The 19611-nt window shown below is 40.2% G+C and overlaps 2 protein-coding genes across 2 annotated transcripts; both read right to left on the bottom strand.

Moving 5' to 3' along the window:
* Positions 1-3198: 3198 nt before the first annotated feature.
* On the bottom strand, positions 3199-13206 carry elmod3 (ELMO/CED-12 domain containing 3). The gene is made up of 13 exons (XM_008302028.1): positions 13146-13206; positions 11218-11973; positions 10383-10454; positions 10207-10281; positions 10050-10119; positions 9662-9730; positions 9455-9543; positions 9028-9151; positions 8777-8899; positions 8378-8508; positions 7955-8031; positions 7722-7849; positions 3199-7130 (listed from the first exon to the last, which is right to left on the bottom strand). Exons 2-13 carry the CDS (start codon positions 11317-11319, stop codon positions 6880-6882), a joined length of 1311 nt encoding a protein of 436 aa, XP_008300250.1. The 5' UTR covers positions 11320-11973; positions 13146-13206; the 3' UTR covers positions 3199-6879.
* A 2876-nt stretch (positions 13207-16082) lies between these two features.
* LOC103372401 (steroidogenic acute regulatory protein, mitochondrial) lies at positions 16083-19611 on the bottom strand. The gene is made up of 7 exons (XM_008302027.1): positions 19385-19611; positions 19017-19124; positions 18743-18870; positions 18394-18552; positions 17939-18123; positions 17671-17764; positions 16083-17551 (listed from the first exon to the last, which is right to left on the bottom strand). The coding sequence occupies exons 1-7, from the start codon at positions 19446-19448 to the stop codon at positions 17432-17434; spliced, it is 858 nt and encodes a 285-aa protein (XP_008300249.1). The 5' UTR covers positions 19449-19611; the 3' UTR covers positions 16083-17431.

Raw genomic sequence — 19611 nt, 5'->3', positions numbered from 1 at the left:
TTACTTATTTTTGTAGATAAGTGTTGCTACTTTTATTTGATAGCTATAGTTACTTTCTAAATAATTTCACATCAAATCAGTTTCAAGTAATTAGGAACAGCTTTTAAAATATGATACCCTGTTATTGATTAAAGTACCTGGTATGTATGTGTAAAATTTTAGATGCACTGTAAAACTGAACAATTTCAGAGTATCCAAAACTATTGGAAATTTCTAAATCTAAATCTAAATTTTAAATATAGGTATGTATATCAATTCTTTACCCACTGTGTAATAAAATTAAAATTCTCTTAAATTATACATAATAATTACACTTATTAATATTTTTATACACTATATTACAATAACTCTAGAAGTCTTACATTTTTACCAGCCTGACCTTAATGTACATAATAGTACACAACTTATTACCCTCAAGAAAATCTCACTAAAAAATCAAAGTGTGTCAAACTGTAATACTAAACTGACACAGTATAATTACGGTGAATAAGTTGAAAATATTAAAGTTCCCAAATTTTAATCAACCAATTTCTTGAAAATACGGAGAGATAAGATAAACTAACTGTAATTGTCAAAAGTAAAAAGTGGAATATTTAGCTCGACTTAAGTGCATTACTTAAATTAAATTAAATTAAATTAGATTAAATTAAATTAAATTCAATATTGACAGACATGAGTCTTTGTTTTTGCAAAATGAGCATTTTTACATCTAATACTTGAAAATTTCCCAGCATGATTTTCAGTCAGTCTGGTCCTTTACTGCACATCTTTCTACTTATATCCCCTCTCTTCTCTGACCAATACAGGCAAAAATGATAAAATACAATAAATAAATTAGTTTTGCTGCTGTTCATACCTAAATAAAGGATCTGAATACTTCTTCCACATTCTAAAGGCACAGAAGTGTGCATGAAAAGATGCAAAAAAAAAAAAACACCCACAAACAAAAACACAAACACAATACAGGCCTAAGAAAAATATGTGTGTGTATATAAAGACTCCAGTCCCTTTATGTCACTCACATGATGCCTGTTGAGACGCCAAATCAGATTGGATGCTTCCAGCTTTCTTTTAAGAAGTCTGAGTGACCACAAGCACAAGAAGGCCTTAATTTGACTTACAGAGGACAACTGTTCAGAGCGGACACAGGTAGCACTCACACATGGTTTAATGTCTGCAGTGGAGGCCAGAGAAACCCGGACACTTCACAGAGCTGGGCGATAATGGACCTGACATCACTTTAATATGTGTCTGTAAATTCCCATATGTCAGCATAAGCAGAGAAGTGCACATTATGTTTAGCGTCTGTGCACACGGCCTTGAGCTGAGCGTCAGGATCTGCTGGGCAGGAAACAATGACATCAGAGAGAGGGAGAAAGAGAAGAACGGAGTTGGGGGAGGGAAGGCGAGAGTAAAAGTAAGAGGAAAATGCTGTAATCCAGCAGGCTCACTAGGTACAAATGGAAACAGATTTATAAACTTCTATCCTGCTCTTTTCCCTTCATTCTCACTGGGCACCCAGATGCTTTGACACTCCAGCAGGATATCTGATATGTGACTGATTTCTGTGTTCTGCATAATTAACCCTTTGAAGGGCTCCTGAGTGATATAATTTGGGTCTTGTATTTGTCCTTCCCTCTCCACTGCAAAATAAAGCTAATGCAAGCTCAGGTTGCACAGCTGACTATTAGCAGGTATGAAAAATGGCTTATGGAACCATGATTTCCATTCAGGTTAGTGATAAAAAAAATAAAATAAAATAAAAAAAAGAGGCGGAAATATTTTTCCATCTTGTATGTGCCGTGATTCAGCAGGTCCACCACATCCCACTCATCTGGCACTGTGGGATTGGAGCCACGGGTCTGATTAGGCACAGATGTAGAAGCATGCAGCATCAAGACTTCTTCTGAAAGCATCCCAGCTTTGTTGACTCAGGACTAAAACCTTCTTTCTCTGATTGGTTGCAAATATTTCAACATTGTAGGCAACAAAATGGGAGCACACATAGTCGATGATGTCTGACTAACTTGTTTTTCTTATGAAAGATGCAGGGCAGCATGACAGGCCTCACACTGCGAATCCAAGAGTTTAAACAGTGCCTTTGCAGCCTGCCAGTGTTGCTCCTCCACCCTAATGATGAAGCACCAGACAGACTCAAGAGGTTCACTGAAAAGTTAAACATCCAAACGAAGAATAAATAAGGATTAGGTTTAAATTTCACGGGAGTTAACTGGCACTGTTTAGAAAACTGAAGCACTGACAAAAAGTTGGACGAGTGCAGTGAAATGCAAATCAAACTTCAGCTTTTGCGACTGAACAGACTAGTGTTGGCAGATTGTTTGTGTATATGAGGTTATTTTACAGCATTGAAAAAACGTGAATTGTGCAGCACCCGCAGACACAATCAAAGTGTGCACTCTAGTGGCTGAATGACAGAAAAGCTAAAGGCAAACGACAAACACAATCCACAACGTTAATACGCGTTTGGGTTTTCACAAAACACCAGAACTGACAGTAACAGTGAAATTAAAAAAAATATATATATATAGATATGATAAACAATTCAATGAAAGCAGCTAACTGGTTGACACTCCAACATGGAGACAACACAAAGCACAGTCATGATTACAGACTCTTTTCACTTCCCTAGACCTGTATTATATTGGATGTTATTCATTTGACAAAAAAGTGATAAAATACACAATAAGCAAAGGATAAATATGAAATTGAGTGACAGTATTTTTTCTGAACTATCTATAGATATCGCAATTTTATCGTTATTGGGAATTCTTTTGGTCACGACAGTCCTGTTGTAAAAATCTGATATCATGACAGTTTTTAAGAGCATAATAGAACCCTGCACAAAATAAGAGATTTTTTTTTTTTAAACTGACTTTAGATATAGTTTATTCAGGTAAAAGTTTGGTTTCATTTTTGTTTGATGCTGCTTTTTTGTGCTTGTATGAATTAAAACGTATTGAAGTTGACTTGCATCCCTGAAAAACAAATCCAAATGGTGCTGAGAAAGTTCAGAAGACGTTGGAAACCAAATAGGCCACAGATATTTGGCAAAACATTTTGCATGTCTTCTTAAAGCGCAAGTGTCAAAGAGTTCCAGAGTAATACTTTGATTGATGTGCTTTTGTATATTCATTCCACAGAAAGACAAAAGGGACTCAATGGTTCTTCAGAGACATGTAGTTTTTAAACAGCATTTATTTAGCTTTCTCCAACAATACATTTAATGTACAACAGCACATACTGTATTTTGAAATAACTCTCAGTATAAAATAGGGCTTCTACAATCAAGGTACAGTCATAAAATGCTCTGAGGGACATGACGACGACGGCAACAGTAAAACACCTTCATATAAAGCGCAGGATATTGAGAGAAGTGATTGTATTTGTCAAGCTGCTGCTGTAGGAAGCAGAACTTCAGACCACACCTCTCAGAGCATCCGACATCCTGCAAGAACCCGTGTTTTTTTTTTTTTTCTTTTCTTTTTTTCTCTTGGTTCTGGTTTCTCAACTGAGGAGACTCCAAACGATGATCAACGCATAAGAACATGATCTATTACAACTGCTGAAAATATAACTTTTGGTAATATGAGAGGATAAATTAGGCCTTGTTTGGATACTGAATATATACCAAGGTCAAAGCATACACAGTATTATGACTGCAAGTCAAGCCTATATCTTTACAATCATATATTTAACAGTTGGTTTGTGACCGAAGCTGTAAAGACAGGATTGTTTCTGAGTGTTTTTCCTGACATCAAACACTTAATCACAGCAAAAGTATACTGTACTATCACTGAAGCCACAAGAAAACCAGCTTATTTCGACATGGTAAACATCAGCCAATTGTAGATTGTTTTGAAAAAGGATTTTTTTTTTTCTTCTAAATCTGCAGATGTGCATCAGAGCATGTGTGGGCCTATATAGTGTCTATAAATGTGTCTTTTAAATAGAATACACAACACTGACCAGCTTTGTGTTAGTTTGCTATTAAGTAGTGCTTCAGGTGGTGAATATACATCATACAACTTGTCCAATTGGTATGAGAGAAGGCCAAGGTAAAGGAAACATAAAAAAATAAGAGTCTGAGAGAGAGGCCAAACAAACATCAGGAGAGAGAAAGGAGAGATTTGTCTCAAGTCTTGAGGTAAGCAATGTGTTTCAGTATAATGCCCTACAGACAATCATACAGTTACAATCATTAATTCTCTATATACAAACTTCCTGATTTACATACACTGTACTGCTCCTCAGTTTAAAATTTCATAAAAACTAAATATGAGATCATATCGGTGGTGCAATATTTTTTTTCTTTTTCTTTTTTTTTTTTAGAGCGAGGAGGGGACTTCACAAAGCCTGTTTCATGAGGTGGGTGATAATGAACATTACAATATGGCTATTGAAGATGGCCTGTTTCCTCTTGCATACGTCACACATACTATCAAATATCTACAACAGTGCAAATTTTCCTGATCAATCAAAACACTCGCAAACAATTGGCAAAACTACATCAGCTCAGTTTGAATTATTACGGCGGAGAACGGAGATGGCAAAGTACAATTGTGTGAGTAGATGCTGACATCGAAATTTTGTATATACTCCATTAGGCCGGCATGTTTCAGGGGTAACGTCAACTCTGCTTACTGCGTTACGTGAATGGAGGAAGTCTACTGTGGCATGATGGCTCAAAAGAAAGACAAAAATAAGGAAGAGAGGACAAACCAGCACTCTACCCCACATGGCTCCACTGGATGTAGGCACCGAATTTACTATCACCTTCTTAGAAGACAAGTTTGAGCTCAATAACATGTCAAGCCGATCCCACGTCTCTCCAAAGCATACACCGTGCCACCTAAATGTGTATCTACTCGAGGAGGCTTAATAAAAATATGAAATGTATGTGCTATAGTAGTAACAGTTTGCGCACTCATTGACACTACAGACTGTAACTGAGACATGACATCAACAAGCTTTACGAAGAGGAGGAGGCTATAGGATGCTACAGTACTAGTGCTACCTGAACATGCTACAGATTAAGACTACAACGATGGGAGACGGTTTCACATTAGCACAAAGCATGAACCAGCTTTGCTGAGGAGCTCTACCCATTCCAGGCCACAGAGCCGCTGAAACCAGCTGAACCAACATCTGGCTTTTAAAAAAGCAAACCAAAGAATGTGTTGTTGTTGTTTTGTTTTTTTTGTCTTAGGATAAATATCGTCCTCACAAATGTTATGTACCATTTTTAAAATGACAAAAGTACCGTCTTTGCAGCTTGATGGATCAAGTACTTAGTAAAGCTGGCTTATTGTGTGCAGAGGAAAGCACCCCATCTGTAGTCAGTTCCTGTCATATGAAACACATACATACACGCACACATTCGCTTGCACAAGTGCACAAACCCTGAAGTTAGAAACGATTTCTATCATCACACAGCACTAGCGTTTTGATTATCATAGAGTAAGAGCTGGGATTGCATACTGTACCATACATCTCCTACATCTCCTAGGAGAGGCACCCTTCATCAATATCAGCTCGTTTGTTTTACCACACACACGCCCACTCACACACACTGGAATAAATTTTTAACTGGTCAAAAAAAATTACAATCACATGCTTTATAACGGAATGTAGAGAAAGCTCATACCAGACCTTCGGCTTCAGCTGGGACCAAGCCGAGCACACAGACTCTGTTATGAAGTGTCTCTTTTGCTTTAACCATGAAAAGTTGAGAGTCAGAAGAATTTCGGACGGTCTAGTGGAATTTTAACAGTGTTAAAATCCTTCCCACTGTCACTAAGCCGTTAGTTTGATACCAAAATTCTGAAGTGCTTTTATACATAACTGTAAAGTTATGATTAAAGGGACAGTTGACCCTTAAGAAGGACTAAAATAGTTATTTTTTAAATTATTTAAAATATATTCCCCCATGTTTATTGGGAGCTCTGGACCTAGTCTATCAGACCTCTGGCAACAGAGACAAGTTGTACGCCAACAACTGGCTACACCTCCACACATCTGGAGTGTCCATTCTTGAATATTGTTCACATCTTTCATTCACACTTTAACAGAGAATGCAAAGTGATCAGACCTTCAAAGCAAGCTGCGTTTAAAGCCTACTGTGAATTTCTTTGATAACAATTTCTATTAACAATTTCTGCTCCATTCTGCAAAGCACCTCTCTGAGTTTTCCATCTCCGTCTCCCCACTCATTCTGATAGAAAAGTTGCTGCTGTTTGCTTTATAGCAGGGCTCGTTCATTTTCCCTTTTATCACCATAAAGTTAACAGAGCATTAAACAATATGCCTGGCAATGCTGCCCTTCAGTTGAAATGCACATGATGGGGCATTATCTCGGAGCGAGAGCCAATGCCAAGCCTTTAAAGAAAGCCACTCTGCAATGCCAACACACCCTGGCGTAGAGATCCTGGGAACACAAATGTGTATATTTTGGACTTTTAGACAGGTAGGGTTTAACCACAAGAATTTGGCAGCTATTGATTTGGCTACTAAATCCACAGAAAAGTGCAAATATTCACTTTCTTTTGTTTTTGTGACATCTTGTGTTTCTGGTATTAATATATTTGACTGTTCCCTGTTTCAAAATAAATTAATAACAAAATCAAATATAACTCTGAAAGTTCCCCAAGCTTAATCTGATCAAAGTGCAGCACCCCAGCATCAGTGGAAGGAGTGGAAGGGTTTGAATAGGTTCAGATAGCAGGTCCTAGATCAGGGTCTGGTGGGGCTCTTCTTCTAGCTCTGAGTAAGCCACTCGCACATACATACAGTAATAGATATACTCACAGACAGAATTGCTCTCGCTCACACTCACACATAATCACTCACACAAAGTCTAGCTTAGATAAGTCTGGCCTCTCCCTCCATGTCTGGCGGTAGATCACACACTCCTGTGAAGTGCATCTCTTTTCCCTTGCTTCCCTGCCCCGTCCCAGCTCTGGCCCCTCGCTCCCCCAGGCTGGGAGAGGGCTGTTGGGCCTGAGGGTCTGGCGACGTCCCACGAGGGATTCCACCTGCCCGCCTCTCTTTCAGGAAGACCTCTAGTCGGCGCAGCATCTGCTTGGGGTTCTTTTTGGCAAACAGCTCCACTTCTGACGGAGAGAAAACACAGAAATTGTGGGACTCATGCCGGGATGACAATCTGTGTTTGTGGCGTTTCTGCAGTCTGAGCGTTGAGTTCAATGCATAGACCTGTGACTCGTGTTTTAAAGGAAGAGTTTGACATTTTGGTAAATACACCTTTTTGCTTGCTTGCTGAAAGTTAGATTAGACGATTGATACCACTCATATATCTGCCAGTTAAATATGACAGCAATACCAGCAGCTTAGCTTAGCACAAAAACTGGCCTTTCAGCCCCTCGAAAGCTCAACAACACATTATATATGATCTGTTTAATGCAGAAAAATAATAAATGCAAAAATTAGCCTGTGATTTTAAAGGGGCCAAGCAACGGGGTCTTTCTTGGCTGGACTTGAACCTGTAGTTTTAATGCTCTTTAGTCACATTTTGCCACCTTGAGGGAGACTCAAGCTGTTTGGCTTAGTTTCAGTCTTTGCGCTAAGATAACTGGTTGCTGTCTGGAGCATCACGTTGGCACATCTTCTCATTACAAATTAATGAACAAGCTTGACTCTAAAGTGCTTAGTGCAGCAACAAACAAAGCTTTTTTTTTTTTTTTTACCTTTTAGTACAAAGCCAGAGTCAGCAATGGTCTTCTGCTGGGTCTTCCACAGTTGGTACAGGTGCAGATACGTGGCAACGTAGAACTCATTCAGCACACCAACCACTTGCTGACGACGATTGCACTCCCTGGTATGAACAAAGGCAGTTAGCACCGCTGGTGTAAAGCTACTGTGTCGAAAAAAGACCACAAGCCCCATGTACTCACGAAGTTGCTGTAAAGTAAAAACTCACTTGGACAAGGCCTCCTCTCTGAGTACTTGCAGAGCGATGCGGGTCATGTTGATTGACATCACACTGAATGGAAAGTTCTAAACCAGAGAAAATACACGAGGAAACTTAGGTCCACAAGGAACAATTTCTGAAAGAGCAAGCCCTGAAACATGCTCGTCTTGTAGCAGACTTTATTGATCCCAGAGGGGAAATTCTCTTTTTCTCTCTAGTTTCCTCTGTAGGGAGGACAAAGGTCAGGGTCAGCCACGAAGCAGCACGACTGGGTTAGGAGTTTAAATGTCCCTCTGAAGGATTAGTGAAATTAGATGCCCAATAAGAGCATAGATGAAAAAGCAAATCAAGCACATGGAAGCACATGGACATTTTCTGACTCTGACATGAGCAAACTGGCTTAAAGTAGTGGATTTAATGATCTTGTGATACCTGTGTGGGGTGTTGTGATAACTTGTAGATGTCTCTAGCCAATGGAAGAGTCTCTGGGTCCATGACAAAGTACAGAGTATGCATCAGTCCCAGAAAACCAGTGCCACGTAGGTCAGTGGCTGGGTCTGTACCTGCAGGACAGAAAAAATACCAACATGGAGAAAAAGCAGCAGCACATAATGTCACAGTGTTTCCTTCTTTAGTGTGCATGCTGTCAACAGTTTCGGGAACCATTTACTTAAACTCATTAGTGCCTTTCTTTAGACGGTAGAATGACATATACAATTTCTTAAAAATCAAAAGCTCTTACATTTTGAATTTAAAAAGCAGTAATTCATTAGCAAGATTAAATGAATATAAACACTGTGTGTACAGCAAATGAGTGTGTAGGTGTCTTACCCTGAAAGCCAATGTTTTCCCAGTGGGCACCAAAGCGAGGACAGTCCAGCCTGCTGCCAATCAGCCTCTTATAAATGGTCTGGAGGACACGCATGTGGACTGTTTGGCTGTTGTCCACAGGGCCTATAAAAAAAAAAAAACAGACACACACAAATCTGCAAAAGAGGAACTCAGTGGTTTATTAGAAACCCTCATGAGTTTTACACCTGGCGGGATGATTACACAAACAGACCCACCAAACACACACTCACACTGTGCAATGGCAAAGACGAGATCCCTCTCTTCCAGGAGTTCCCTGTGCAGCCGTGGAGGACCAAAGAGGAAGTGTGTGATTGCGGCCAGGCCGGTCCTGCGAATGGTTGGCTGGATGTTCTTCTACAGGTGGGGGCGGTGACAAAAACCAAGTACCTCTTTAACATTGTCCTTAGAGCTATCAATAAATATCTTTAGCAAATCCACAAGTAAAGAGCTCGTTTCTTATTAAAGTTGACTTGTGTGGAGGCAATTTTCCAGTTGGTGGAGTCACCGCAGACAAAGGATGTTTTCTCTCTCACTTTCATACTGTAAATTTTTTATTTACCACACTGCCAAGTGACACACTGCTTTATTTCAAATTTTCACTTTCTCTGATTTTCCCTTGGCTGTTTTAATTTGCTGTTTTGTAGGTGCATTCCTTACCAGCAAGTCCCCAAGGTCTGTGGTCTGAAAGTACTGCAAGGCTTCATTGAAAGGGATGAGCGGGGTTGGGTTTGAGTCCTCAGTAAGAGCTGGTGGGTGGATTATATAGCAATTATTCTTTTGTAAAATTAACTTATATGAAATAAATAAATCAACTAAGTCAGTTTCATCTGATGCCAACAGGTGAGACAGCAAAATGCATCTTACCTGGTTGGATGTTCTCAAGAGCGTCCCACTCCTGCCTGGCCTTTTCCAACTCCACATTTTCCTTTTCCTCTGTTAAGGAAAATGTCAAATGTGAGTTTTATATGCTCTAACACAGAAATTGAAATGTAGCAGTCAAACAGGACGAGTTTCTACTCATTGATGAACTATGTTGCAATGGTGACATCCATCTACTTCATTCTCAGTCATGAATTATTCCTGTCTAAGACCTGCATCCCTCCAGAGCACCTCTGAGACCTTGCATTTGCTCCAAGCAGGCAACCTTCACTCCTGAGTGAGGTTTAACCTGCAACTGCTGCTTGGTGTCTAGGATACACACAAATTCCTGTGGGAAGAGGATGTGAGACAAAAGAGAGATTGTGTGTGTTACCTGCAGGCTTGGGCTGGTCCCCTCCAGCTGCCAGGGTCTGCAGAAGACCATTCTGCTTCAGTGCTGAAATCTGAACATTAAAAAAAAAAAAAAAGATTGCATTACATTCGAAGAGGGCCATGTTTATAGAGAGGTACTAGGAATAAGACTTAATTACCGGCAGTGATCTGAGTGGCGCACTGCCGTTGGTGTGGTCTTTGACATTATGACCAATAACCACTCCGTTCATGACCTACAAAGACAAAAGGTAGGGAAATTTCTAAATAAATAAAGACTTGCCAGTAAAAACTAATTACAATGTCTCAATGAGAAGTGTTTTTAAGCTTTACTCACAGGCTTATGGTTGGAGTGTCCATTGGTGATCTCTTCTAATGGCTTACATTCGCGGGACAAACCATTCAGACCCTTACAGGAAGGCAGCAACACAGAACAGATGCTTCAGACACATAGACAACGTATAAATAGTGCAGCTTTCAAGACGGGTAATTCATTATCACTACATGCATCACTGCATTTATGTTACATCCAAATTTGTGAAATATATTAAGTATTACAGGCCTAATTAAACCTCAGAGATGCTTTACAAGTTGCCCTCTTGCAAACACTTCACTTCTCCTAATTTATCAAGTTGCCTCCTACGCTGGCAGAATGTAGTTTAAGGGCACACTTCCATTGAGGAGAACTGTCTCTGTGCAGGTACACTGCATTCAGAGAGGAAGGGGATAGACTTATCCAACTGTTTGCAAATGAAGCAATACACAAGGATAGAGGCCAGGGAGCTGGAGGTAATGTTATGGCTAGAAACCAAGTTGGGGATAAGGGAAATGCCCTGTCAGCTGCCACCACAGCAACATGCCAAGCAAGCCAAATCAGAGATTACAGCTAAAGCAGAGAGAGAACGGTTGACCTTAGGCCTTAAGTTAAACACATGTGACAGAACCGCTTAAACAAACTGAGATCCTAATTGTTTAACATTAAACAATAGTGCAAAGCAGGAAGGGAGCAATTACTCTCCCCTGGGTGACAAAGTCATGGCAGCAACAGTCAGACAGCACCGGCTTCTGTTTTGTTGACCAACATGGCAGGTGTTGCTTTCTGTTTTCACGCTGTTAAGATTACGGTAAACCCAAACACTGGAATGAGATTAAATCAGGTGAAATAATGTTACCTCAATGTGGGATGTGACGTCAATGTCTTCTTCCATTGCATGTGAACGTGTTGGCTGTTGAGCGTGTTCCTGATCTTGGCCTCTAAAGGCTTCTGAAGTCATGAACTGAGGTGGGCTGAGGAGCTGATGCAAGGACCACCATGGTTTCTGTAGTGACCGCGAGTATCTATGCTTTTTTCATGTTCTTCTCATATATATGGTAAACTCAGTGTCCACGATCAGCAGCTTGATTTCCCAAAACTGTCAGTGGCAGAAGAAATCCATGTCGTGCACATCATATTCTCTTCATAACAGCAACAGTTGTGAGATTATCGATGGCAGTCTGGTTTTATTAACCGTTAAGTGTGGAGGAATGTGCAGGTATCAGTCTACAAAAGCTGAATGGAGGAAATGGTTGTCCATCAATACACAAGTTTCCTGGAAGCCTGCCTCCCTCCTCTCCTCCACAGATCTGCCCCACTCCTCAACCCCACCAGAGGTACACAGAAGCTGAATGATGACATTGCTTTTCAGGGCTGGGCTCTCCCTGTCCAAGACACTTCATCACTTTGGCACTGACGACAAATCCAGTATGCACCTTGAGAGACCAAGTAAAGCAGGGTCTACTTGCACCGACGCTGTTACGTCTTCAGCCTCACGTGAAACAGCAGTACACGTCCAAAGTAATAACTGCAGGTGTCCCTACAGATGTGGATCATGGAGAGAGTTCTTGTATGGCAGGAGTCCTGAGGAGGTGCTGTCATATGCACAAACTATCTGAAAAGTAAACCAATGATTACATGAGAAAAAGTTACTGAGTATCTGAATATGGGCAACACACAAATCATCTATTACCTACATGGTGACACATAAAACATGAGAAATGTGAAGCAAAATATGAGTTTCACAGATTTTTTCTTAAGGAGAAGTAAAGGTGAAAATACGTTAAGCTCAGTTAAATCAAGTGTCCCAGCAACTCATGCATTCACAGTACCAGGAGGCAGCAGCTATCATAAATGGATTGCGGTCCTCGTTGATGTTGTCAGTTGAGCTTTTCCTGTTAAGATAAGCCAACATGTCTGCTGTGAAAAAGGTCTATTAACTGAACTGCCCAAGAGGTTGCCCCAGGTTGCATTATTGTCTTTCGTCTGATTTTTTTTTGTAGACAAGGCCATATTAATATGAGTAAAACATTTAAATACATTTACACAAGTGCAGTACTTTTCATATTCTAATTAACCTAGAATTTTCCACGAGCGACTTTTCCTTGTAATGGAGTACAGTTACAGCGTCACGTCGCTACTTTTACTCGGGCGACTCAACTGCATACTTCTTCTACGGCTGTATAAATCACTTAAAGTTCAAATACAGTGAAGCGCCGCAAGAATACGGACACAGAGCCGTGGTAAAATAAATAAATAAATTAAATAAAAAATGACAAAAACTATCGAACAACTTCAGCTTGGTGACATGACAGTAGCCCACAGTAACGTACCGCCGCTTTGACAGCTACAGTAGCAGCGAGCTAGCATTATCTGTAGCAACCGACGAGCTAGCAGTAAGTCAGCTAGCAACCCCGCAGGCACAAAGACGCAGCTACAGCTTCAGCTCAAGCCCACAATGCAGCGTCTGGCGTGTATTGCATGCAAGGCGGCCAGAATTTGCGGCAAACACCCAAACGACTTCATGTCATGAACGCAACGTGCAGTTAAGCAGTCGAGACCTAGTTACGTTGGCTAACACAAGAAAAGCCAGCTGCCAGGCTAACTAACGGGGCTAGCTGTAGCTCTATTGAACTGTAACGGGGGGGATGGAGTCTGCCTCCAAAGCCGACAGCAACACTCCAAAAAATCCGCTTTTGTCCTCGGTGTCCGTTAAATGTGCTGGAAACGCTGCCCGCTGCGAGCTGTCCGACAATATTATGCGATACGAAGCATTTTTAAAAGTACCTCAGTTTCTGATTGTTTCTCCCTCCAATCTCAGCTTCCCTTCCCCCGTCCAGTGGCCACGGTAATTTCAAGTGCATCTTGGGAATTGTGGTTTCCTGCCCGGCACTAGCTTCATTACGTCATTGCTTTCTCTCCACACAGGTACAGACACTGAGAGCAGAGAGCCTGGGATCTATATCCACACCTGCAGTCAGCACTCTTCTTTTCTAGAAATATAGGTAAGGGGTTCAAGCTTTTCTCTAGAGCAAATTATGAATTTTGGAGTGATTTTTTTTTCCTTTTGGCTTAAGGCCTTTAGAGAGCATTTAGTGATTGGTGTTTCATAAGTGCTTTACATTAATCTGACCATGTCTGCTTCATGTATGAATGACCACCCTGCCCACTTTTCCCTAAAGAGACCATAAAGAGAGATCCTACTATGTGGGACCCAGTAATATTTCACTTTCAACACCTGATAAGTCTGAACAGCATGCAGTCACAACATAATGATGCAGTCATTAACAGATTGACACGTACACTCAATATTCTTTAACTTGTGTGAAGTAATTTGGCACTAATATTGGTTCAAACACATATCAGAGAATGAGAGACACAGTTTGTGTGCCAAAATCACAACACAGTTCTTTCACTTTGCTGTATTAGGCCAAAAACTAAAAAAGGCAACTTTGCAGTGATAAAAAACAGACACTAGCAGCTGAGATGAATGATACTCGGCAATAATGAAAACAATTTAACAGCAGCTGAAGTTCAGTTTGTTGTGTCCAGTTGTTTGTGGGTGTTTTTCCTCTGAGTTTATTAAAAACCTGCAGCCTCAGACAGTGTTTCCAAAACAGGAGAGTTGCATGCATTTGCACAGGTGGAACAGCAGTGCCAGTAACTCAATTAAATACTTGAAATTATAAATGATCTCCAACATGGAGACAGAATCTGGATCTAACAGCAGGCCACTCTGTGAACTTTCTTCCCTTCAGACAGGTGAGCTGTCACACACAGTTTATCAGCTGCAGATAAATCATGTTACATTGTGGTCAGGTTGAATCCTGAGCTCCATCACAAATGTCAGGACATTTTTATTTTTCTGCTGCTAAAGTGGTGGTTAGACAGTCATCACATATGGACTAAATTTCCAGAAGTTAGGGAAAACCTAAACAAACTGTTATTTTAACAGGGCATTAGAATGTATCGTTGATCACTTACTGTTTTGTCAAATCTCACATGACAAATATTGTTGAACACACTGATGAAGCCAGCTATGACTCATATCCCATATATGAATACGGTTATAATATGAATACGGTTATAAAATATAGTTATGTGACTACACTCTAAAATGTAGTTCAAGAAACCTTGTTCCCACTACATAATTAAAACCATGGTTGCAAGAAGCAAAATTACTGGTTTAAACATTTTAAGTTGCAAAACTTATTTTGATGGGTTGTGTTAACAATAATGTTGTTAATTTTTCTTCACCTTGCTTTTAGGATTTGAAGTCCTCTCCTCTATCTTAACATGCTATCTGAACAATCTCAGATGGTCAGCTGACTCAAAATAGCTAATTCCCCTAACTTGTTGGTTTAAAGTAATTTAATTAGTTAGTTAGTTAAATCATTTGTATAAAAAAACTAATGCAAACTGAGCCACCCCCCCTCCCAGAGTCCAATCATTATTTTTTAGAGTGTACTATTTTCTCTCTGCTGACAGAAAAAGCTGATGTTTGGAGCTGAATTTCAGTAAAGGATGAACAGATGGATATTGGGTGCAAAAAAACAAAAAAAAAAAAGGAGAGGGAAAAAAAGAAAAAATAAATTAATCAAGGTTGTCATCAGTGCCAAGGATTCGAAATGGCTGCCAGATAGCTTGTTTTGTCTTTCTGCTCTTATTACACAACTTATCTGCACTGGACAATTTTCCCTTTCCTACCCCAGATTTTCTCCTCTACTCTCATTACGCAAAGAATGGAAAAAGATCTACAAATGGCTACAACTCATGTCACATCTGCTTATGTTCAGATTTTGAGAGATTTCAAGCAGATGTCAATTATTACCTTGTGGAACATTCTTTCAAGGAAAAAAAAAAAAAAAGTTGCTTTGCATTACACAAGGCAGCACTTGGAGCTGAAATGTATGCCTTTTAAAGCACACAGGAGTCACCACCGACCAAACGGCATTTGTCTCGAGGTTCTCAAAAGGTTTATGTGAAAAGTGAAAAATGAGTACCTCAGTGCCCAGGCTGCAGTCAGCTCACTTTGTATTTCACCTTAGAAACTTCCCTCAGGCCTCAGTGCTGTGACATAAGTACATAATTCTGAAGTAGTGCAGGTGAATATCTTGCAGCTAACTTAGTCCTGTGAGACTGTGAGAGTGAGACCTCCATTCTTCATCACAACTAATCCTGACCCTTGCGGTGTGTGCTACATTCAAGAAAATGAGCTGTTACAAAACATTTTGGATGGAATGAAACTATACAAAAGAGGCAAAATGTTACACAACTGGCAATAATGGAGGACAGATTTCCTGTTTGGGATGAAATCCGCTGTTACTTGATCTCGGGGAATGTGCTGCTGGCTCACACCAAACTGCGAGTTGCTGGACTCCTCACACATCTGAACGGCCAAACACCTGTTCATTCTGGCAAACCGTCAGTTTGAAAACCCATCAAGGAACAGGAAGACATTTTTTATGAACTACATTTGTCATGGTTTTAGAAAGAACTTTTAAATTCATCCATCTCCTCCCTGTCAAAGAGGAAAAAAAACTTGCGCAATTGCCGTGTAGTTTCCAATAAGACTTTCATTATTTCTGTTGTGTTCTCTTTTTTTCCTCTCGGGCTACAACTTCTGTTATTTTTATATGACCAAACATGAGTGAGGACAAAAAAAAAAAAAAAAAAAGGACTAAGAAGCCTTTATTTTTATAGTTAAGCAAATGACCACTGAAATGTTTATGAGGATTTTATTTAAGCTCTCATGCACCAACAAAGAACAGACTAATCATTCTCCAAACTGCTTCTCTGCTTTTCCGACAGCATAATAAAAGCATAAAAACATAAATATCAATCTCACCGCAGTGATTTATTCACTTGGCAGTCACTGTAATGCAATGCATCTGCGCAATATCAATAAATAAAACAGTGAAATAAAAGTGCAATTTCACAACAGGGACAGGGACAATAACTGGAGTGTTATCAAAATGAAACAATGTACAATTTGTTGCTGCACTCGGTGTTTCTGCCAAAGTGGAGCCGACTGATGTGGATTAATGTGTCCCAAACAAGGCGTCTTAACTTTGTAGGAATATAGAGACTGCAGCACAGGATCACCAGCTTGGGCCCTCAGTGAGAAGTATAATGTTATTTCTATGTTTAAAGGCAATAGCTATGGGGTTATTACTATAATCAGAATTAAACAGATAAATAAATACTTTCAACAGCCTGAATTTGTTCAAAAATGTTGTCGGCCCGCCTCAGCTTTTCCTGCAATTTTGGCTGTGTGATGCCAAAATATACCCAGCATCTTACAAACATGAAAGCAGGGTGCCAAAATGTACCAACCAGTTGCTAAAGATAGCCGAATGAGAGAAAACGTCAGGAGACAAGACTGATTTCAAGAGTAAAAATGATGAAAACAGATCAAATGCGGATGCTCCTTCCTTAAAATTGCCTCGACCAAAAATTGTCTTAAATCTGATTCTGACTGCATTTAAGATGCTCGACAGTGCTGACATTTTCAAAAACAGACACAGTTCCATATCTGTTATGTTTAGGAGTCTTTTGAGTTCAGTTGCTAGTTTTAGCTTCTTGTTTATATTAATCTACATCTGAGGACCAGACTTTTGTGCAGCATGGTGCTGGGCAAACATGTACGATGACTTTTTTTTGTTGTTTTCCTTTGAAAACTTTTTGTGACTGAGAGATTTAAACAGCCTTAAGTTGTCATTTTTGTCATCTAAGAAGCATCATAAAGTTATCTTTATTTGTTTTAAAAGGACCAAATAGGAGCCTTAGATGCTAAAAGCCTAGGGCTACAAAATTTCTTGGCCCGTCCCTGGTCAGAAACAACCAAAGCACATGGTGTGTCAGTTTCCTGTCAATAATGTTACATCTCATTGTAGATTTTCTACTGCTGGAGGTGAGAAAAACACACATTTGGTTTCAGATCTCAAAAAAGCACAATCTTCATCTGATTTTTTTCAACACTGTCTGGATTTTCTTAGCTTTTCATTATTTATAAGCAGATTTACATGATTTTTCATTGGCGCACTGTGCCAAAGCTCAAGAGGCGTCTTGTGTCAGCAGGCATGAGCCATCTCCATGGAAACATTATTAGCCATCCTTTGCCTGAGGTGGTTGGCAAAGTCCACCTGCGTCTGAGAGAGCACTTTGTTTATGATTGTCTTTGGGATCCAGCCCTGCAAATGACAGAGCCAGTGTTAGATTAGATAACATTTTATACAGTTTCACTATACATCACTGAAAATCAATGTAATAACTGTGAAAACCAAAATGCAGACATGGCAGTCACTTATACCTTTAGATCTATACTTAGTAACCAGGTAAACTTGGTCTTATTCGGGTCTTCAGCACAGGGCTTCATAACTATACAGGTAGGCCCGTTCTCCGCTCTGAGAATGCAATGATTAATATACAGTGTCAGTTTAAATTACATTAGATGTAGCGATCCACTGCAAACAAACAGTCAGACTGCTCTAAAGTCATTCAGTTCTCATACACACATGCATGCACATATCACACAAAAAGTAAATTATTTCCCCCACTGGTGATTCTTCTCAACTTACCTGACTACGCCTCTCTGCTCAGGCATTTTGGGGTACTGAGTGGACATCCCAGCCAGGAAGCAGGTGGAGCCTCGACGTTTGGCACAGCGTACGCTCACGAAGTCTCTGGGTCCCACCACGTTGCCAGGTGTCTCTGCAGACACCTCATGGGTAATCATTGTGTCCTGGCCGATCTTTTGAAGAATCTGGGACATCCCAATGTAAAAAAAAAAAAAATGTATCAATGGTCTTGAGTTAACAGTTATCTCTATTGATGAACTGCAACTTTCTTACAGGGCACAACTGTCTTATGTAAAACACATGCTCAGCACAGTCAAGCTATCCCAAGATAAATTTGTCTCTAGGGACAATAAAGAATATCATATCGCATCGCATCGCATCGCATCATATCACATCGTATCGCATCGTATTGTATCGTATCGTATCGTATCGTATCGTATCGTATCAAATCTTACTTTGACTTGCTTGACATTCGGGTTCCACTCCCCCATGTGCTCCATATTTCCCACCAGCTCATTGTAAAGGTTGTCAGAAGGTTGCTCCAACATCACTTCCAGCTTGAACACCTTCCCAATGTCAGGCAACACCTTGCTTAGGACTTTGTCTCCATTTGCCTGCAGTAGTGTGGAAACAGATACAGAAACAATTTAAGTGCACTTTTTGACATTGAAAACAGCATGTACAATTCCTATCAGAACAACAAATCATGTGAAGCGCACTTTTAATCACCCAGTGCTAGGTACCGGCAGTCATAGCTTTCCAAATACCTCAAAACTTCTGATTCTGCTTCCATATTGTACTCACAGCTTCAGTTTCAATGGTCCAACCGTCCTGCTCGCCGAGGATACTGATGGCCTTCTGCAGCGCATCTTCACCTTGCTTCACGTAAGACCTGTCCTCCTCACTGTACCCCTCCTCTTCGATCCGAGAACCTTAAAACAAAGCAGCAGCTGACTAAATCATGTCTATTCATGTCCCAGAGTTATGACACTGTATTCAACTGATGAAATACAAGGATTACATGTTTTATCATGTCTGTTACTTGTGTTACATGACTCAAACAATCAGAATGACTTACTGAGAAGGGAGCTTCTTCGGCGGACTTGGCTGATCCAGTTACTGGGGCCTGGACCTGCCAGTTTTTTCAGCTCATGATGAATGGCCACCATGGCGTTTCTTCTCAAGCCTGGAAAACAGACACAGAAAGTGCTTGGTTATTACATTCTACAAGTGGTATATTAATTACACGTGAAGCATATGAAAAGAGAGTAAAACAAGAGAACATTCAGGTTTACTCTGTCTATATTCAGTGATTAAGTCACTCTGATTCTGGATTCCCTGCAGAACTCCACAGGGAAACTGCGTTTTAGCATAAAGTAAAACAAGAAGAAAACTGTAGGTCAAGGCAATAGCACTGTGTCAGTCTAAGTGGATTCTTTCACTCACCTGTCATGTTCCTCATATGCCGATAGGAGATGCCAGCACACAGTTTAAAAGTTGCAGGCAGCATTTTCCACTTATAGGAGTTTCTTGAAGATTTAGGAGAAGTATTAAAGTGTAAAAGCAAGTAGATCACAAAGATTCAAAGTCAGTCTGCTGCAGAGGTTCTAGGGCTTCTATCTGTGGACGTCTGCAAGCGCCTGTATATATAAGAGCACTGCCCACAAGGCCGC

Source organism: Stegastes partitus, unplaced genomic scaffold (genome assembly GCF_000690725.1).
Source record: "Stegastes partitus isolate 25-593 unplaced genomic scaffold, Stegastes_partitus-1.0.2 Scaffold1750, whole genome shotgun sequence".
Classification (NCBI taxonomy): domain Eukaryota; kingdom Metazoa; phylum Chordata; class Actinopteri; family Pomacentridae; genus Stegastes; species Stegastes partitus.
This window is presented reverse-complemented; position numbering and strand designations above follow the sequence as displayed.